The sequence below is a fragment of the Staurois parvus genome, unplaced genomic scaffold, assembly GCF_062004578.1.
Source record: "Staurois parvus isolate SC_StPar_1 unplaced genomic scaffold, SC_StPar_1.0 ptg000019l, whole genome shotgun sequence".
Taxonomy (NCBI): domain Eukaryota; kingdom Metazoa; phylum Chordata; class Amphibia; order Anura; family Ranidae; genus Staurois; species Staurois parvus.
This window is the reverse complement of record NW_028317815.1, coordinates 115,169-135,457: the sequence shown is the minus strand read 5'-3', so window position 1 is coordinate 135,457 and position 20,289 is coordinate 115,169. Positions and strand designations below refer to the sequence as shown.

The 20,289-nt window shown below is 39.2% G+C and overlaps 1 protein-coding gene across 1 annotated transcript in view; it reads left to right on the top strand.

The window, feature by feature from the left end:
- The window catches only part of POT1 (protection of telomeres 1), a 121,678-nt gene that overhangs the window by 57,308 nt on the left and 44,081 nt on the right, over window positions 1–20,289 (top strand). Inside the window, exons 9-10 of the mRNA XM_089684430.1 lie at window positions 2,819–2,975; window positions 7,858–8,060. Coding sequence (XP_089540556.1) covers window positions 2,819–2,975; window positions 7,858–8,060 — 360 coding nt within the window. The remainder of the gene's footprint in view (window positions 1–2,818; window positions 2,976–7,857; window positions 8,061–20,289) is intronic.

The window sequence follows — 20,289 nt, the reverse complement described above, 5'->3', positions numbered from 1 at the left end:
TATATATATATATATATATATATATATACACACACACAGTTGCATTCAAAATAATAGCAGTGTGTTGAAAAAAGTGAATAAAGCTTAACATCCTTCTAATAACATTTATTTCCATACACACAAATGCATTGGGAACACTACACATTCTATTCCAAATCAAAACATGAAGAAGAATATATCAAATTTGTGTTGTTCCTCTAAAAAGAATTGAAGAAAAGTGAATATTAGACTGTTCAAAAAAATAGCAGTGTTTTTATTCTTCTTTACAAACTCAAACATTCATTATATAAACGGAAAAATGTTTGAAGATTTTGTTTTCCTTTGAATCAATTAATATGTAGTTGTATAAGCACTGTTTCTGAGAACTGCTGTACATCTGTGTTGCATGGAGTCAACTAACTTTTGGCACCTGTGAACAGGTATTCCAGCCCAGAATGATTAGACTACATTCCACAGTTCTTCTCTATTTCTTGGTTTTGCCTCAGAAACTGCATTTTTGATGTCACCCCACATGTTTTCTATTGGATTAAGATCCAGGGATTGGGCTGGCCACTCCATAACGTCAATCTTGTTGGTCTGGAACCAAGATGTTGTACGTTTACTGGTGTGTTTGGGGTCGTTGTCTTGTTGGAACACCCATTTCAAGGGCATTTCCTCTTCAGCATAAGGCAGCATGACCTCTTCAAGTATTCTGATGTATTCAAACTGATCCATGATCCCTGGTATGCGATAAATAGGCCCAACACTGTAGTATGAGAAACATCCCCATATCATGATGCTTGCGCAACCATGCTCCACTGTCTTCACAGTGTACTGTGGCTTGAATTCAGTGTTTGGGGGTTGTCTGTTAAACTGTCTCCGGCCACTAGACCCAAAAAGAACAATCTTACTTTCCTCAGTCCACAAAATGTTGCGCCATTTCTCTTTAGGCCAGTCAATGTGCTTTTTGGCAAATTGTAACCTCTTCAACACGTCTTTTTTTTCAACAGTGGGACTTTGCGGGGGCTTCTTGCAGATAGCTTGGCTTCACATAGGCGTCTTCTAATTGTAACAGTACTCACAGGTAACTTTAGACCTTCTTTGATCTTCCTGGAGCTGATTGTTGGCTGAGTCCTTGCCATTTTGGCTATTCTTCTATCCATTCGAATGGTAGTTTTTCGCTTTCTTATTTCAGATTTTGGTTGCCATTTTAAAGCATTTGCGATCATTTTAGCTGAGCAGCCTATCATTTTCTGCACTTCTTTATATGTTTTCCCCTCTCCAATCAACTTTTTAATCAAGGTACGCTGTTCTTCTGAACAATGTCTGAAACGACCCATTTTCCTCAGAATTTGAGAGCGAAATGCACTGTAACCAGCATGTACAACATTTGCTGCCTTCCTTCCTTAAATAAGGGCAATAATTGCCACCTGTTTTTCAAAGAATGAATGACCTCACTAATAGAACTCCACACTACTATTATTTTGAACATGCCCCTTTCAATTAGTGATTCAATTACACAGAATCAGCAGCATGCATGTCATGACTGTTGGGTCTGTTGGATTTCTATTACTCTACTACACCTGCTAGTAAATTATTTGCCATGTAGAAATATCATTTTTGCCAAAAACAGTGATTGATCAGGTTAGTGATGTCTGACTGCTATTATTTTGCACACAACTGTATATGTATATATATATATACATATATATATATATATATATGTATATATTACACTCATACATATCCCTTCACAGATTAAGTATGACTTACCAATGAAGTTGCGTGATGTGATTGATGTTTGTGTTTACTTTGTCAAATAGTTGCATAAGTAAATGCCAGTCAGGATTTTTAAGCGATAAGAACCCTGTTGAAAATAAATTATCATGCTAACTTGTGTTCTTGCCAAACCTGGTTTGATCCTATCTGAATGTTTTGCTAACAGTTTTGCAACTGTTTTTTTTTTCCTGTAGCATCACAAGGGGAATAAAGCTGTCATGAAGTAAAATGTAAACCATCACTTTGAGATTTATCATTTGTTATAGTTCATTAAAATGTTAACTTATGTGATCTCCTTAAAGAGAAGCGTAGGAATGCAAAATAAATCATATTTGCCTAGATGGCTGTAACATTGATCCCAGCTGCAGCTGTCCCCTGCTGGCTCTACCCCGCTGAGCAACCAAACACCTCAATTCTCCTCTCCACGCTGAGCAGAGAGCAGTGACTGTCAGTCACCAGCTTTCTGCTTTGCTCCTCCAGTGCTCACTGGAGTGCCAGGCTGTGGAGGGAGTGGGAGCAGCTGGCTCAGGCTCTCAGTAGCTCACTGAGAGGCTGAGCTAGCTTGCCTGTTCAGGGATCTGGGTGGATCCCGGCCTGATCTTTCCGGAGCCTGGACCAGCTGAGTGATGTCAGCCTACAGTGGGCTTTAGTCTGCTGATGGCTGAAAACTGGTCACAGGAGTGCAGAGCAAACTGCACTCCTGTGATCTATTGGAGACGTATATCCAAAATAACTTTGGCTATACTTCTCCTCCTTTATGTTCTTTTGACGGTTTTATTTTTGGGATTACATATCAGGAGCTGCAGTGACTATGTCAAATTTGCTTTCACCTGGGGCTCAAGGGTGTTATAGGGAAAAAGTCCTAGAGGCTCAAGTGGTTAAAGACAAGGGTTGGCTTATTTTTGCTGCAAGGAAAAGTGTTTTTTTTTTTTTCTGGCCACTGGGATTCATTGAGTGCTAGTATGTGACTACAGAATTTCAACACAATTGAGTCTTTTTTTTTTTTCCTTGACTCTGACTTATGTCATCACAGGACACATCTGATATTGTATTTTTGCAGTACATCCAACTCATCAGGAATGGCTTACAACGCCTCTCAGCACGGTTGTTAAAACGAAACCTCCTCAGAAATATCGTGTCAGAGTGAGACTGAGAAGTTTTCAACCTCAGCACCTCTATCAGTCTGTTAAGCTTCATTGCACTAAATGCAGTTCATTGTAAGTATATTTCATACATTCTGACCTACATACAAAATATCTTCAAAGATTGGGATGCAAATGTAAGAGGTATTACCTCTTTGAAACAAATCATAAATAAATCTATTCACTCTATAATTTTGTATCCATGGTGATTCACTCTGTCTATTTCTTTTTGTGTGAATGTTTTAAGGTTTTGCTGCTTGGCAGCTTTTTTTTTTTTTAACAAAAAATGAATTTTTATGTATCTACATCATTGCATCATATGCATTATGAACAAAGGCTTTCCGTTGCTACTGAAAGCAAGAGTAACAAAGTAAACCTTATAGCTACAAGTATATGAATAAATGATTTTGACATTAGCCTATGAAAATAAATGTGGTAATGATAGCAAAATAGCTTCACAATTTCCTGTGAAGAAATCCGGTTTGTTCCTCTATTGCCAGATAGAAAAAACTGATCGCTTTAGTTTGAATACATATACATATACAAGTAGTGTGGAGAGTGAGTGTGAAGATTCTTCAGTTGTCTAGTTCGTAGTTCCGAAATGTCATTAAACTGTCATTATAATAACCCCTCTTTGAAAATAAAGATAACCAAATTGGGAAGAAATCAAATTACCACCATATATAAAAGTAACAAAACATTTATTATGGCAATGCAAACATCAACATAGATCTGAAATCACTTTGATCCTGCATGGCTGGCATATACTGTACATATACTGTATATATAGTAGACTTGGGTCCAATGGAACCTGCTCGCTTGTATGTCCACCTCACAGTTCTTTTCAAAAAGGAAGGCAAAGTTTATAACATCATTTATAAGCATCCTCACTAATTTAACTGCTACTAGTCTGGCCAAATTCTGACATTTCTCTCATACATGTAAAAATTAGCAATTTTTTTGCTTAAAATTAGGTAGAACCCCTAAACATTATAATTTTTTTAATGCAGAGGCCCTGGGGAACAAGATGGATGTTGTTGCAATTTTCTATGTTGCATGATATTTACGCATCAGTTTTCAGGCAAGAATACACTTAAAGGATAAGTTTGCCTTCTGGAGCATGTTACACCCAAAATTCGGGTGTACCGTGTAATAGGCTCCAAACCTGCCCCCCCGCCCACACCCCTGATTCCATTCTGATGAGCACTCGCTTAGTTTATACACAACCCCTGCAGTTTGTAAACAGCCTGTATTGGAGGTACAGGCTGAAAGCTACAGAACTTGACCGCAGGACCATGATATTGTACCCCAATCTACTGATCATGGGTGCAATGATTTGCAGGTTCCTGAGGGAAAAAAATAATAAATGCACATTTTTTTTCCCTGCAAAAATGTGCATTTATTTTTTTTCTCCTAAAGGTGAATTAATTTTAGTGCACACAAACACAATTTAACCACTTTCCGTCCGGCCCATGTATATAAACAGCCGGATGGGAGCAGTGCAGGAGCCGGCTGCCGTTCATAAACGGTGCCTGCATTTTAAGCCTGTGCGCACTCCCTGGGAGTGCGCGGCACCGCTATCCGGTGCAGGACACAGCAGAACACCAATCGCTATACGAGACCTCTGTGTGAGGTCCCGATCATGTGATCACTGATTGGCCAATCAGTGATCACATGAATAGTAGTAAGCAAGATGTCACTTCTGACATCATTGTTTACTACTAGTGAAATCTGTGAATGATCCCAGAGATCGCATGGTACAAGCTGTGACCAATCAAAGCTCACACAGTATTTCTCAATGGCTGCAAAAATGCAGTCAGAAAGGAGAAATAATTGTTTTTACAGCCTTTATGGGTGTAAAAGCAATCAGTGTAAAAAAAAAAAAAAAAAAATCTTCATCACCCCCCACAAGTAGTACAGTGTCACTATGGTAACACTGTACTGCTGGCGTGACAGTTAAAAAGAAAAAAAACAACAAATAATATAAAAAAAAAACATTTTGAAAATTATAATTTTTGGTTATAAACTAATTTGGGTTATTTTTTTTACTAAAAAGATAGCTGAATACATTTTAGCCACGATTTATGAAGAAAGATTATTTATTTGCAAAATTGTATAAGAAAAACACTTTTTTTTTCAAAATTTGTGGACTTTCATTTATATAGCAAAAAAAATAAAAATCCCAGTGGTGAATAAATACCATCAAAATTAAGTTTTATCTGTCTCAAAAAAATGCAAAAAAATTCATATGGGTACAGTGTTGCATGACCGCGCAATTGTCATTCAAGATGTGACAGCGCTGAAAGCTGAAAATTGGCCTGGACAGGAAGGGGGTAAAAGTGTCCGGACTTGATGTGGTTAGTACCCAATTTTTTGTTAAAACATAAAAGATAATGTTACACTGAATAAATAGATACATAATATTTCATGCTTTAAAATTGTGTACGCCCTTGGAACAGAGCCAAACTACGGTACCTTAACCCCTTCCATACAGGCACCTTTACCCCCTTTCTGCCCAGGCCAATTTTCAGGTTTCAGTGCTCTCACACTTTGAATGACAATTGCGCAGTCATACAACATTGTACCCAATCTAAAATGTTATCATTTTCTTCACACAACTAGAGCTTTCTTTTAGTGGTATTTAATCACCACCGGGGTTTTTATTTTTTGCTAAATTTTAAATTTAATTTTTTTGCTAAAAAGCTTGCTCTGAAAGCTTGTTCTAAAAATGTCAGGACAGTACAACTGTATTGATGCTATATTGCATTAATATGCTAAAGTCACCTTACTGCAACATAAAATCTATATCCCTATTAACTACAGTTCACTTGGGGATTTTCTGTGAGGTTACATTCCAATTGCAACCTTTTATTTTGTGATTCACTTGGTACAAGTCTGCTGTGATTGGCCCCTGTACCATGTGATCATGATCACTGTGACCATTTACAGAGATCACATGGCATCTTCTTGAAATAATCGTGCTTCTGTCCAGTCATTTTTTTATTTTTATTTTTTTTGCAATAGGCCAGGAGGGAGGTGGTTAAGTTCCTCAACAGGTACAGTGCTCAGCATAAATGAGTATACTCCAACAGATTTGTCAGAAAACCTTTTCTTTCCTTTCAGAATCAACAATTTGTATGGAACACTATACTAGAAAATACTGATATTGTTATTTAACAATAAAAAAAACACCTTCCCATTTCATGCTGTCAGCAATGGCTCCACATGGAAGAGAAATGCCACAAGATATTGATTAAAATCCTACTTTTCAAAAGGGACGTACTTATATATGCTGAGCACTGTACATAATTCTGTGAGACTATGCAGTGGTCTCCACTTCAGAAATGGGTCAAAAGAAATTCCCATAGACGGGGAAGTAATATTCAACTCTGGTTTAACATGGAACTGCTGGTACATGATAGCTGAGAAGTTTTCTGCCTGGTTTGCACAAACATGCAGTGACTTTGGTTGACCTTTTAAGAAGATGTGTCTTTTCTTCCGGGTATTTTCAGAAAATACCATATTATGTATGCATAAAATTTGTAGCCACCCATGCGTATATGAGAAGTGTGATATCAGTGATTTGCACTGTTCTGAGTAACAATACCCTAAAGTCAACTTGAATTCCTAATTTTCTCATCCTTTTTTTTTTTTTTGTCCTTCGTGCAGCTGATCTCCTCCTTCAGCCACTTTTCTGTCTACATACATTCTCTCCGGTATCTGTTGCACATCATTATTTAAGGCTAGGTTCACATCTCCACGTTCCTGCAGGCCTCGTTTTGTGCGGGAACGAGAGCCCATTCATTTGAATGGACTCCCGTGCCCCGGAACACGCAGGGAAGAAGTCCCTGCACGTCTTTGGAAAACGCAGCCCACACGGGAACCTCGGTTTCCAGTGCGGGCGGAGTGCCATTAGAATTAATGGCACCCGCCCGCGGGTCTGCATTCCTCTGTGCGGGTGGTGCGGCTGCACAGATTTTTGTGCGGATCCGCAGAAGCACCATCTGCACAGATGTGAATTAGGAGATAGACTGGTTTTCAGATAGTGGTGATGATGATACAACGTGTCCGCACAAGGCGTTTCACTTGTGATCTCCATCAGGGGTGTGTGTGACAGGTTGACAACTCAAAAGTACTCTCGTAGCAGGAAGTACCTGATCAAAAGCCCTTATTGCAGGATCACCAAGTTATATTTTAATGGAAGCTGCATGTTTAAAAGTAATAAAACAACCTTTAGAATTACATTAACGTGCTAGTTTCAGATTTTACTGTTTGGGTTTAGATCTGCTTTAACACCCTGGTCACAACAAACCCAACTTTGAAATCGTGCGACTTACAGTGAAGTCATACAATGTCAAAGTCGGATGACATGCCGATTTCAGTTGCAATTTGCAAGACATCTGACGCAGATGTCTATGCAAATCGCACCAAAAGCAGTGCATGTACTACTTTAGAAATCGGTGCTGCCCTGACCAAGTTGGAACCACACTGATATGACTGTTGTAATTGCGGACAATAGGATGCGACTTGCATGCCAGTTTGTATCCAGTGTAACCAGGGACTTAAACACCATCATCAGGGAAAATGTGGATACTCAATTTGACACTTTTTGCTGGCAAATGACTGGACAGTCTGTTCGAAGCTCCTCAGATCTTTTCCCTACCAAACTATGGGGGTTATTTACTAAAACTGCATGGTGCAAAATCTGGTGCAGCTCTGCATTGAAGCCAATCAATTTCCAGTTTTTATTGTCAAAGCTTAACTGAACAAGTTGAAGTTAGAAGCTGATTGGCTACCATGTGCAGCTTTACCAGATTCTGAATGCACCCATTTTAGTAAATCTCCCCGATGTCTTTCTGAAAGCATTGATCAATTTGCTATTACACCTTAATTTCTTATAACTTCCTATCTACATACATTACCAGTAGCACTCTTATGGATATGTTTTTTCTTTTAGGCAAGGCATCCCAGATGAAGAAAGACTTGACAATATGTTGCAAAGAAATTACACAAATTGTCCGGACACAAATACTGAAAATGCATATTGGTATCAATCTGTTAAATGGAAGAGAAATCAAGAACACAGGACAGTGACTATTCATTTTGTAAAAAAACATGACATGCTACAAAATCCACAGGAATCCCTAATTATGGTAGAAGGTAAGATTGAGTTGCAGTTCATAATATGAACCACTGGGTGGCACCCTGACATCATTTATAAACTGTTGACTTCTATAATATAGTTCTGTTGATGCTTAGATACAGAAATTATAAATGTTCACCATTTCAGTACTAGGGACCCCCTGACTGCCCAGGCCAGTTTTCAGTACTGTTGCACTTTAAATGACAAGTGCGCGGTAATGCAACACTGTACCCAAACTCAATTTTTATAATTTTGTTCTCACAAATAGAGCTTTTTTTTGGTGGTATTTGATCACCACTGGGTTTTTTGTTTTTTTTTTTGCTTAGTAAATGAAAAAAGACAAAAAAGTTTGAAAAGAAACGCATTTACCTTTGTTTCTGTTATAAAATTTTGCAAATAAATTTTTTTTCTTCATAAATTTAGGCCAAAATATATCCAGCTAAATTTCCTTGGTGAAAGTAACCCAAATCAGTATTCTTATTTAGTCTGTAGGAAAGTTAAGCCGGCCATACCTGGATCGAATTCCGAAATAATTCTAAGAATTTTCGTTCGAATTTTGCACCATTAGTGGGCCACAGAAACGGCCTATTTTCGTGCAACCATTGAATTTGAGTGATCGGGCATGTTGAAAATTTTTTGAAAAACTAAATAATTTCTAATCAATGATGGGAGAATTGTGCGAGAAATGTAATTAAAAAAAAAGAAGCATGAGCTGTGACCTGGAAAGAAAAGAAAATTCTTGGCCACGAAAATTCTTTTCTGTAGCAACGTGTGAAATTGAAGGCTTGATTGGTCGCATTTCAAAGTCAATGGTGACACCATCAGATTACAAAATGCATGAAATTTCCGATTTTCTAGAGACAATTTGTTCAGAATGTATGGCCTGCATTAGAGTCCACAAACTATCCTGCTGTACTGATGGCCTGTCTCATTTCTTGATGCCCAAAAATGTCAGGACAGTACAGATAACCCCAAATTACCCCTTTTTGGAAAGTAAACAGTCTGAGTTATTTAGTAAGAGGTATGGCCAGTTTTTAAAGTTGTAATTTTTTGTCATAATTTTGTGGAAAACTAAATTTAAACAAAAAAAAATTCTTTTTTTTTACCACTCTCTGGAAGTGATCAGTTTTTTTTTGGGGGGGGGGGGGGGTACACATAATTGCCTATAGTAATGAGTTTCATTGCTATATGCAACCATTATACTTGATGACTTTTACTGTTTTTTTTTTTTGTTTTTGTTTTTTTTTTCACTAGTGCAGTACAACGCCATAATATAACTAGTGTGGCAGTGATCAGAGACACTGACAGGTGACAGTATGGGAAAACAAATATATATATTTTTTTTTTTTTCTAACACAGTGTGACCAGAGCATAGTATAAAATAATAATATAATGTTACATTAGTAGTATTGTACTATTCTAGGGAAGGGATTAGTGTGTGTGTGTATATATATATATATATACAGTTGTGGCCAAAATTATTCAACCCCCAATGCTGTAAAGGGGTTTAGGGACTATAGTGTACATTTGGAATTGTATTCAGAATCAAATCCTACAAGGACGTTGTAACTACCCAAATGCAACTAAAATGACATCAATTGTTTATGTAATACAGTAGTAAATGGTTCTTATGTGGTTTCTTCATTGCCACAATTATTCAACCCCTTAAAGACTACCACTCTGAAGAACAGAGGTTCATACAGGTGCTTTCCATCAGGTATTGAAAACACCTGTGGATGTCACCGAGCAGCAATCAAGCATAATAAGCACCAATTAGGCAGCTTTAAAATGACTGTGATACTCAGCTCCTTCTAGACATTTACTGGTGTGGTTACAAACATGGTGAAGGCAAGAGAATGGTCCAGGAAGACAAGAGAAGAGGTGATTTCTCTTCACAGGAAGGGCAATGGCTATAAGAAGATTGCAAAGATGTTAAACATACCAAGAGACACCTTAGGAAGCATCATTCGCAAATTCAAGGCAAAGGGCACTGTTGAAACGCTACCTGGTCGTGGCAGAAAGAAGATGCTGACTTCGACTGCTGTGCGCTACCTGAAGCGTAGAGTGGAGAGAAGTCCCCGTGTGACTGCTGAGGAACTGAGAAAAGATTTGTCAGATGTGGGTACAGAAGTTTCAGCCCAGACAATAAGACGCACACTGCGTAATGAAGGCCTCCGTGCCAGAACTCCCAGGCGTACCCCCTTGCTGTCTCCAAAGAATAAGAAGAGTCGACTGCAGTATGCCAAAAGCCATGTGGACAAACCACAAAAGTTGTGGGATAGTGTTCTGTGGACTGATGAAACAAAATTAGAACTGTTTGGGCCCATGGATCAACGCTATGTTTGGAGGAGGAAGAACAAGGCCTATGATGAAAAGAACACCTTGCCTACTGTGAAGCATGGTGGAGGGTCAATCATGCTTTGGGGCTGTTTTGCTTCTGCAGGTACAGGGAAGCTTCAGCGTGTGCAAGGTACCATGAATTCTCTTCAGTACCAGGAGATATTGGATGGAAACGTGATGCAGTCCGTCACACACCTGAGGCTTGGGAGACGTTGGACCTTTCAACAGGACAATGATCCCAAGCATACCTCCAAGTCCACTAGAGCATGGTTGCAGAGGAAAGGCTGGAACATTTTGGAGTGGCCATCGCAGTCACCAGACTTAAATCCGATTGAGAACCTCTGGTGGGACTTAAAGAAAGCAGTTGCAGTGCGCAAGCCTAAGAATGTGACTGAACTGGAGGCCTTTGCCCATGAAGAATGGGCGAAGATACCCGTAGATCGCTGCAAGACACTTGTGTCAAGCTATGCTTCACGTTTAAAAGCTGTTATAACTGTAAAAGGATGCTGTACTAAGTACTAAGATTGAATGTCACTTGGGGGTTGAATAAAACTGATAATGCTGTGAGCACAGAAAAGACATTTGTGGTTATTTCATTATAACTGTTATGTTATATTTGTCTGACCTACAAGTGCCTCTTTAATGTAAATGTAAGCAAGATGACTGAATGATCAAAAGCAATGTCAAACTGGCCAAAACACTCAATTTCAGTGGGGGTTGAATAATTTTGGCCACAACTGTATATATATAAAATTCATATTTTTTTTTACACATTCTGATTGCTTATATGAATCTCATTGCTATAAACAAGCATTTTACTGAATGAAATAGATTCATTCAGTTTGTTTTGTTGTAATTAGCTGTGATTGGCCACAGCTATTCACATCACACAGATGGACTGTGATTGGTCCAGTGTGTACCATGTGATGACTGTGACCAATCACAGCTAGGAACACAATTGTATACAATGAATGGCATGAAAGGAAGCCATCCAATGTTTACAATTGTCATGTGACCGGCTGTGATTGGTCACAGCGGTCACATGGTATCGGCAAGGGGCCGGTACACAGATCAGTCATCGGCTGTGTCCGCTGGAGACAGTCAGTGACAGATTTCGCCACAGCATGGCCCCAATATGGGAGGATGTCACATGACGTCTACCCAAATCGATAAAGTGCTGCTCAGCCGTCATTCTACTATAGGTCAGGGTAGAAAGGGTTAATCCGCTTCTTATGCGGGTTAATAGAAGTGTATGAATAAACGTATTCTAGCAGGATTGGTATATCTCTGTTTTCACACTAGTGCATGTATGAAGTTCAACCACATTTACTTATACACTCACCAGCCTCTTTATTAGGTACACCTGTTCAATTGCTTGGTAACACAAATTGCTAATCAGCCAATCACATGGCAGCAGCTCAATGCATTTGGGCATCTAGACATGGTGAAGATGACTTGCTGAAGTTCAAACCGAGCATCAGAAGGGGAAGAAAGGGGATTTAAGTGACTTTGAACATGGCATGGTTATTGGTGCCAGATGGACTGGTCTCAGTATTTTTTTCAAAAACTGCTGATCTACTGGCATATTCACATACACCATTTCTAGGGTTTACAGAAAATGGCCCGAAAAACAGAAAATGGGCAGACTGGTTTGAGATGATAGAAATGCAACAGTAACACAAATAACCACTCGTTACAACCAAGGTATGTAGAATACTATCTCTGAACGCACAACACTTCAAACCTTGAAGCAAATGGCCTACAGCAGCAGAAGACCACACTGTGTGCCACTCCTGTCACTAAGAACAGGAAACGGAGGCTACAATTCGCATAGGCTCACCGAAATTAGACAATAGAAGATTGAAAAATGTTGCCTGATCCTGATGAGTCTCGATTTCAGCTGCGACATGCAGGTCGTAGGGTCAGGCTGGTGATGGTGCTGGTGTAATGATGTGGGGGATATTTTAGTACCAGGTGAGCATTGTTTAAACACCACGGCCTACCTGAGTATTGTTGCTGACAATGTCCATCCCTTTATGACTACACTGTACTCATCTTCTGATGGCTACTTCCAGCAGGATAATGCACCATGACACAAAGCTCAAATCATCTCAATCCGGTTTCTTAAACATGACAATGAGTTCACTGTACTCCAATGGCCTCCACAGTCACTAGATCTCAATCCAATAGAGCACTTTTGGGATGTGGTGGAACGGGAGATTTGCATCATGGTTGTGTAGCTGACAAATCTGCGGAAACTGCATGATGCTATCATGTCAATATAGATTAAAGAAAACCCCTTTCCCATTTCATGCTGTCGGCAATGGCACCACATAGAAGAGAAATGTCACACAGCCTGAAAAAGAAAAGAAGATCAGCAAAGCCTTACTTATCAGTCAGAATACTATAGCAAAAATGATACAGAAATTTAGCACAGATGGAACTACAACCATCTCATAGATGTCCAGGGCATTTACGGAGGTTAAAGCCTCGACAGGAGCATTTTAATGGGAAGGGTTGAAGAAAATTGCCATGCAAGTTCACTGCAGTTGGCTAAAGAAGTAGAAAGCCCAAACTGGGGTGATTGTTTCCTGTGACACAATACAGCGTACACTGCAGAGGAATGACATGCATGGGTGTTGTCCATGAAGGAAGCCTCTCCTAAAGCCCATGCACAAAAAAGCCTGCCTAGAATTTGCCAGGGCCTATCCTGAAAAAGAAGAAGACTACTGGGACTCTACTCTGGAGTGATAAGACCAAGATAAATGTTTTTGGAACTGATGGCTTCAAAACTGTATGGTGTCACAAAGGTGAGGAGTACAAAGGAAAATGCATGGTGCCTACAGGGAAACATGGTGGTGGCAGTGTCCTTCTGTGGGTCTGCATGAGTGCGGCTGGTGTCTGGGAGCTGCATTTCATTTCTGGTATCATGAATTTGCAAATGTACTGCTCTATACTGAAAGAGAAGATGTTAGCATCACTCCATGTCCTTGGTCATCGAGCACTTTTCCAACATGACAATGATCCAAAACACACATCTAAGGCCACTGTTGCATTTCTGAAGAAGAACAGGGTGAAAGTGATTCAGTGGCCAAGTAGTTCTTCTGATCTGTACACCTATGTGATATTCTGAAGAGACAAGTTGATCATTACTCTCCAACCAGTATCCAGGCACTAAAAGAGGTCATTCTTGAAGAATGAAAAAAGATTAATTGTTGATATATGTCACCAACTTGTTCATTCCATGCCTAGAAGACTTGGTGCTGTCCTTACAAATAAGAGAAAAAAGCCTTCAAGTGCAGTAGTAATGAACATTTATTAGCATATGGACAAAGAGCCACTCACATAGTATGGTAAAAAAGGCTCCTCTGGTGAACAAGGTTTCAGGAGCAATGTCTGTGTCCCCGCTGGGAAGGCTGTGGGACAAGTATGCAGTACGACGTGTTTTGGAGTGTGCGTGAAGCCACTAGAGGGTGAGCGCGCTCCTTTATCAAGCACAATACAATACAATGATTGGGACATATAGGACTAACAAACAATGGCAAAAGAGGAAATTAAGGTTCAAAAGGGCTACCAAAATACTACAATTAGTCACTGATAAATATGTTAATACACATTTATACATGATTAAAACAAAAATGAATAAAAATAGTAAAAATAATAAATATGTATGTCTGTCCACACGTACCCACATGTACATGTAGGGACAGGGAACTAAAAAGATGTAGAACAGACTAAAATATTTAAAGAGGTAGAACAGACTACATATGATAAATCATAGAAAATATAATAAAGAAAATATATAATTTTTTTTTTTTTAAATTCTAACCTAAAGATTGTAGACCTAGAGGATACACAAACTTATTGCTAGATATGTTCTATTAGTACTAACCTTGTTATATATTAGTGCTAACATCTAGTTCCTCATTTAGTCCACTAGGGGACTGTGTGTCCAGAATAGAAATCCAATATGTTTCTTGGGCACATAATTTGTGAAAACGCTCTGATTCTGAAAGATGTTTAGATATGGCTTCCACAATCCAAACTTTCAAACCTTTCGTGGATTTATGGTAAAATTCTGAAAAATTATGGGGGATACTATGTTTGGCTTTTCCTTCTTCAATTAACTGGCGATGCTCTCCAAATCTGGCACTCAGTGGTCTAATGGTGCTGCCTATATACAATAGGCCACAAGGGCGAGTCAAACAATAGACTACATGATCTGTTGAACTGTTATAAAAATCATTTAAAAAATAGGTTTTTCCTTTTACTGTGAAGGTTTTTTGTCCATTCTCTACGAATTTACAGGTCTTGCATAATGCCTTCAGCATTGATACATGTCCTTAAGTGGTATTAGGCAGGGTTATTAGTGAGCAAGGGACTGCTGTATTTACTTGGGGCTAATTTATTTTTTATGCTGGGAGCCTTTCTGTATGTAAACATGGGCTTTTTTTATAATACATTCTGCAGATGGGGGTCTTGGCGTAGGATGGACCAGTGTTTGTGAATTATCCCTTCCATTTTCCGGTATTGATGGTAAAACCTGGTGATGAACCTAATGGAGATTTTTTTTCTTCCTCTATTTGGAGTTTGGTCTGTTTCCCATTTGTATAGGTGGAAAAAGCCCTTTCCACCAATGTGGCTAGATAACCTTTATCTTAGAATTTGTTTTTGAGTGTTTGGCTTTGTGTGATGTCTAGATCCAAAGTGCAGTTCTGTTGCAAATGGCAGAACTGTCCCTTGGGAATGTTTTGTATCCACCCAGGGTGGTGGCAACTAGTATAATGTAAAAAGGTATTCTCAGCTGTGGGTTTGTAATAGTTTCTAGCATGAATCATATTGTTAATGATACATTTCTAGGTCTACAAAGGCAAGCATTTTACTATTTTTATTCATTTTTGGTGTATAAATGTGTATTATCATATTTATCAGTATCTAATTGTAGTATTTTGGTAGCCTTTTAAACCTTAATTTCCATTTTCGCTATTGTTTATTAGTACCTTCATTTTATATACAGTTGCAAGAAAAAGTATGTGAACCCCTTGGGATTACGTGGAGTTTTGCATGAATTGGGCATAAAATGTGCTCTGAACGTCATCTAAGTCACAACAATAGAAGAACACAGTCTGCTGAACATAATACTACACAAACATTAGATGTTGCCATGGTTTAATTGCACATAACATGTAAACATTCACAGTGCAGGGAGGAAAAAGTATGTGAGGCCCTAGCTTAATGACTTCTCCCAGAGCTAATTGGAGCCAGGAGTGAGCCAACCTTGACTCCAATCAGTGTGATGATATTAAATGTGTTGCTGACAGCTGTCCTGCCCTTAAAAAACACACACCTGTTTTGGGTTTACTGGTTTCAAGAAGCACTGTCTGATGTGAACCATGCCTCTCAGAAAAGAGCTCTCAGAAGACCTACGATCAAGAATTGTTGACTTGCATGAAGCTGGAAAGGGTTACAAAAGTATCTCCAAAAGCCTTGATGTTCATGTGTCCACGGTAAGACAGACTGTCTACAAATGGAGAAAGTTTAGCACTGCTGCTACTCTCCCTAGGCGTGGTCGTCCTGTAAAAATGACTGCAAGAGCACAGCGCAGAATGCTGCATGAGGTAAAGAAGAATCCCAGAGTGTCAGCTAAAGACCTACAGAAATCTCTGGCACATGCTAACATTTTTGTTGAGACATCTACAATAAGGAAAACATTAAACAAGAATGGAGTACATGGGAGGACACCACGGAGGAAGCCATTGCTGTCCAAAAAGAATATTGCAGCACGTTTGAAGTTTGCAAAAGAGCACCTGGATGTTCCACAGCACTACTGGCAAAATATACTGTGGACAGATGAAACCAAGATTGAGTTGTTTGGGAAGAACACACAACACTATGTGTGGAGAAAAAAAGGCACAGCACACCAACATCAAAACCTCATCCCCATTGTGAAACATGGCGGAGGGAGCATCATGGTTTGGGGCTGCTTTGCTGCCTCAGGGCCTGGACAGATTGTTGTCATTGATGGGAAAATGAATTCCAGAGTTTATCAAGACATTTTGCAGGAAAACGTACGACCATCTGTCCGCCAACTGAAGCTCCACAGAGGATGGGTGATGCGACAGGACAATGACCCAAAGCATACAAGTAATTCAACAAAACAATGGCTGCAACAGCACAGAATACGCCTTCCTGAGTGGCCCAGTCAGAGTCCTGACCTCAACCCGATTGAAATGCTGTGGCATGACCTTAAGAGAGCGATTCACACCAGACATCCCAAGAATATTGCTACACTAAAATGGTTTTGTGAAGAGGAGTGGTCCAAAATTACTCCAGATCATTGTGCAGGTCTGATCTGCAACTACACGAAACATTTGGTTGAGGTTATTGCTGCCAAAGGAGGGTCAACCAGTTATTAAGTCCAAAGGTTCACATACTTTTTCCTCTCTGCACTGTGCATGTTTACATGTTATGTGCAATTAAACCATGGCAACATCTAATGTTTGTGTAGTATTATGTTCAGCAGACTGTGTTCTTCTATTGTTGTGACTTAGATGACGTTCAGAGCACATTTTATGCCCAATTCATGCAAAACTTCACGTAATCCCAAGGGGTTCACATACTTTTTCTTGCAACTGTATATATATATATATATATATATATATATATATATATATATATAATGTCCCAATGATTGTATTGTGCTTGAGAAGGGAGCGCACTCGCCCTCTAGTGGCATCGCACACGCTCTGAAACACGTCACACTGCATGCTGGTCTACGTCATCACACCGACGTTGCACTCCATGATGCGCTCCACCGTTCTTCCAGCTGGAGACACAAATGCTGGCCGGCTCCACCATCTCCAGTCTGCTTCAGCGCCCAGCATGGCCTTCCCAGCGGGGACACAGACACCTTTCCAGAGACCTTGTTCACCAGACGAGTCCTTTTTACCATGTTCACTATGTGAGTGGCTTTTTATCTGTATGCTAATAAATGTCCATTACTACTGCACTTAGAGGCACTTTTCTCTTATCATGTCATTATCCAGAGCCTGCTACAGTTTCAAGCTTACCCTAGTGCTATATGGACTTCTATACACTGAACTTTATTATTTCCTGACACCCAGGATTTGTGATTCCTTGTGCCTATTTGTTGTTGCTGTCATGGAGGTCATACAAAATACTAGATGTAGTAGTTTTTGTTGTGGGGTGTATTCATTTTTGCATCAACTAATTTGAGTAAAACTGAAGATTTTGTAATCTAAGTTATATTATTAACCTTACTTTCATGTAATGAGCTAAACAAATGTTCTATGAAACAAACAGTTTTGTCAAAATTTTGGAAATGGTTCTTCTGTTCATTATGATATTGATCAAAATCTTACTTTTAAAATCGGGTGTACTCATTTATGCTGAGCACTGTAATATACCTCATTCTTGACAGCTACTCACATTTGGGGTCTGTATGTCTGATTCCTAAATCAGCACTGTGCAGCTTTCCTTCTTCCCTCTATTTGATGAATCACCAATTAGATTCCATTTTCGAGGGCATGTTTGACTGGTGGCTTTGAGAACATTTTTTACATTATACTTTAGGCTTTTTCTGTGTGCAAGAGATAGCAAGGAGCCTACAGTAAGTGAGTTTGGGCATACCACTCCTGCTTTATATGTTAGGAAGCAAAAGGGATTCCCAGACAACCAACAAAAATGGTGGACTGTGGCTCCACATCTACTGTGCAACTGCATTAAAAACTGAAGCCATAAGCAGGTAGGTTTTCCTCCATATAAGCGTCTCAAAGTTTTATATTGAATTTTGAACAAAGTGTACCTTTGGGACTCGTTCACAAGTGTGTCAATACCCTGTGTTAATGCAGCATTTATTCTGCATTTTAAAGCCTCATAAATGCCGGTTAACACATGCCATGAATAATACAATGGTACTACATGGGGCTGTTCACACAGGAGCGGTAGCATTGTGTTGTGCTGTGTTAAAAATGAAGCAGCATGCTGCTTTCATGAGGCAACAGCCTCTATTGGTTTCAGTGGTAATGCTCTGTAACCACACCTTACTAGCACCTAGAGCATTTATGATGTGTTAGTAAAGCATTTTTGATGTGTTAGCTGGGCATTGTGGCAGAGGAAGTTGTTCTGGTATCTCCAAATGCAATAATAAAAGAGAACTAGGACAGAGCAGCTCTAGTCACTTTTTGGTTGTACAGTACAGCCATGTGGTAATGCCATTTGCTTCTGTGTGCGGGCAAAAGCATCAACCATCCAACAATACTGACATTGCCAAGCAGGAGCAGAGTTACTAAGCATTGTCAATGGAAAAGCTTTCGTTTTAGCAAAAGACCTCATCAGCAAGTGTCAGTATATGGAAGGGACAGTATCAGCAAGTGTCATGAAGGCTGATATTAATATCAGTACGCATAGAAAAGTTAAAACAGCACCTTGAATTCTACAACCCACGTATCCTGAGCTATTGTGACACATACAAAAAAAAACAGATCTGGTAACATGTCATCAAGCTGGTATCATTAGAATGAAAAAACTGTCCTCCAGGGAGCAGGAGAGCAATAGTGAGTATGATTACGTGGCTGCTGTTTTTCATTTTATAGAATTATTCTAATATATCCTAAAACAACATATCAAATCAGATCATTTCCTTTACATCACTTCCCCTTTAAGCACTTCCCAAAAGAAAATTGCGTCACAAACACGTTAATGAGCATTGCTTTGTCCTTCATAATCAACACGTACACTTAAAGTAGTAAAACGCTGTATTACTGCAGGCTTGTTATCACTAATATAAAGTCATAGATGGTGTATCTGATTACTTTTGAACGTTTTGTAATCTGAAGCAGATGTTATTTTGTTGCATGGGAGATTAGGTGTGGTCTCTGCCACCTTTATTCCTAGCTCTTTGTGCTGGTGCCAGCCGGCTGCATAGTAGTGAGGACATGTTGCTCAGTACTGGCACTGTACAACCTTGCTTTTGTTGCTGTCCCTGCCCATGTCTGTTGCTTCTATAGTTATTGCAATTCCTTCCAAAATCTTGTCACCGTCTTTTCACAGGCATTCTTTTTATGGAGCCACTTTGAGTATTCTGTGATCACCATTGTGCATGTTCTTTCATAGGATTCTTTGAACTCTTTTGGCCTGTCAAAAAGCTGTTATTCTCCATATCATTTTGAAATAAATGAAGAATCTGAGGTTACTGTGACTTTCTTGTGCTCCTGATATACACTGCATGTCAAGTTGTGAATTACTTTGAAGTCAACCTGACTTAACAAAAAATGTGCATACTATAACTGCCAAATCACAAACTTGAAACAACTACACAGCTATTAGAAGCAGAAGTTATTATTTGCCTTTTTGTTCTTTTTAGCAAGGCTGCTCACCTCCACCATCACAGGAGTGACATTGTTTTCTAATGCAAACCCCCTCACGTGCTCTTTCTCTCCCCTGATATAGTAGCTCTGAGCTCAGCGGTTGAGAACTCATGCCTATGATTCCTTTGACTAGGCCTTACTTAGCAATGTCCTGGGGATATACCAGTCAGGCTTCATGAGGTATGTAAATGGCCTACTCCTATATCAAAGGATTCAACATTAGTCAAAGCTGCACAGTTTGTTTTTATCTACAGACTGCAGTTTTTGGGTAAAGGTGAACTAATCCTTTAAGTACACCGTTGTTTAGAGAAAAAGTTTAGGCAATTTAATCTTATGTAAGTCTCCTGACATTTCTTTTTATCCTGACTGTAGTTCTTGTTAAAATCTGTTCGCAGATTTCTTGGGGAAATTGGGCAGATGGTTATTTATTTTGCTGCTGAACATAGCTGTCATTTACACTGGCTAGTGCATTTAAAACTACTCAAATAAACATAATATTCTCTTCCCCAAAGGAAGA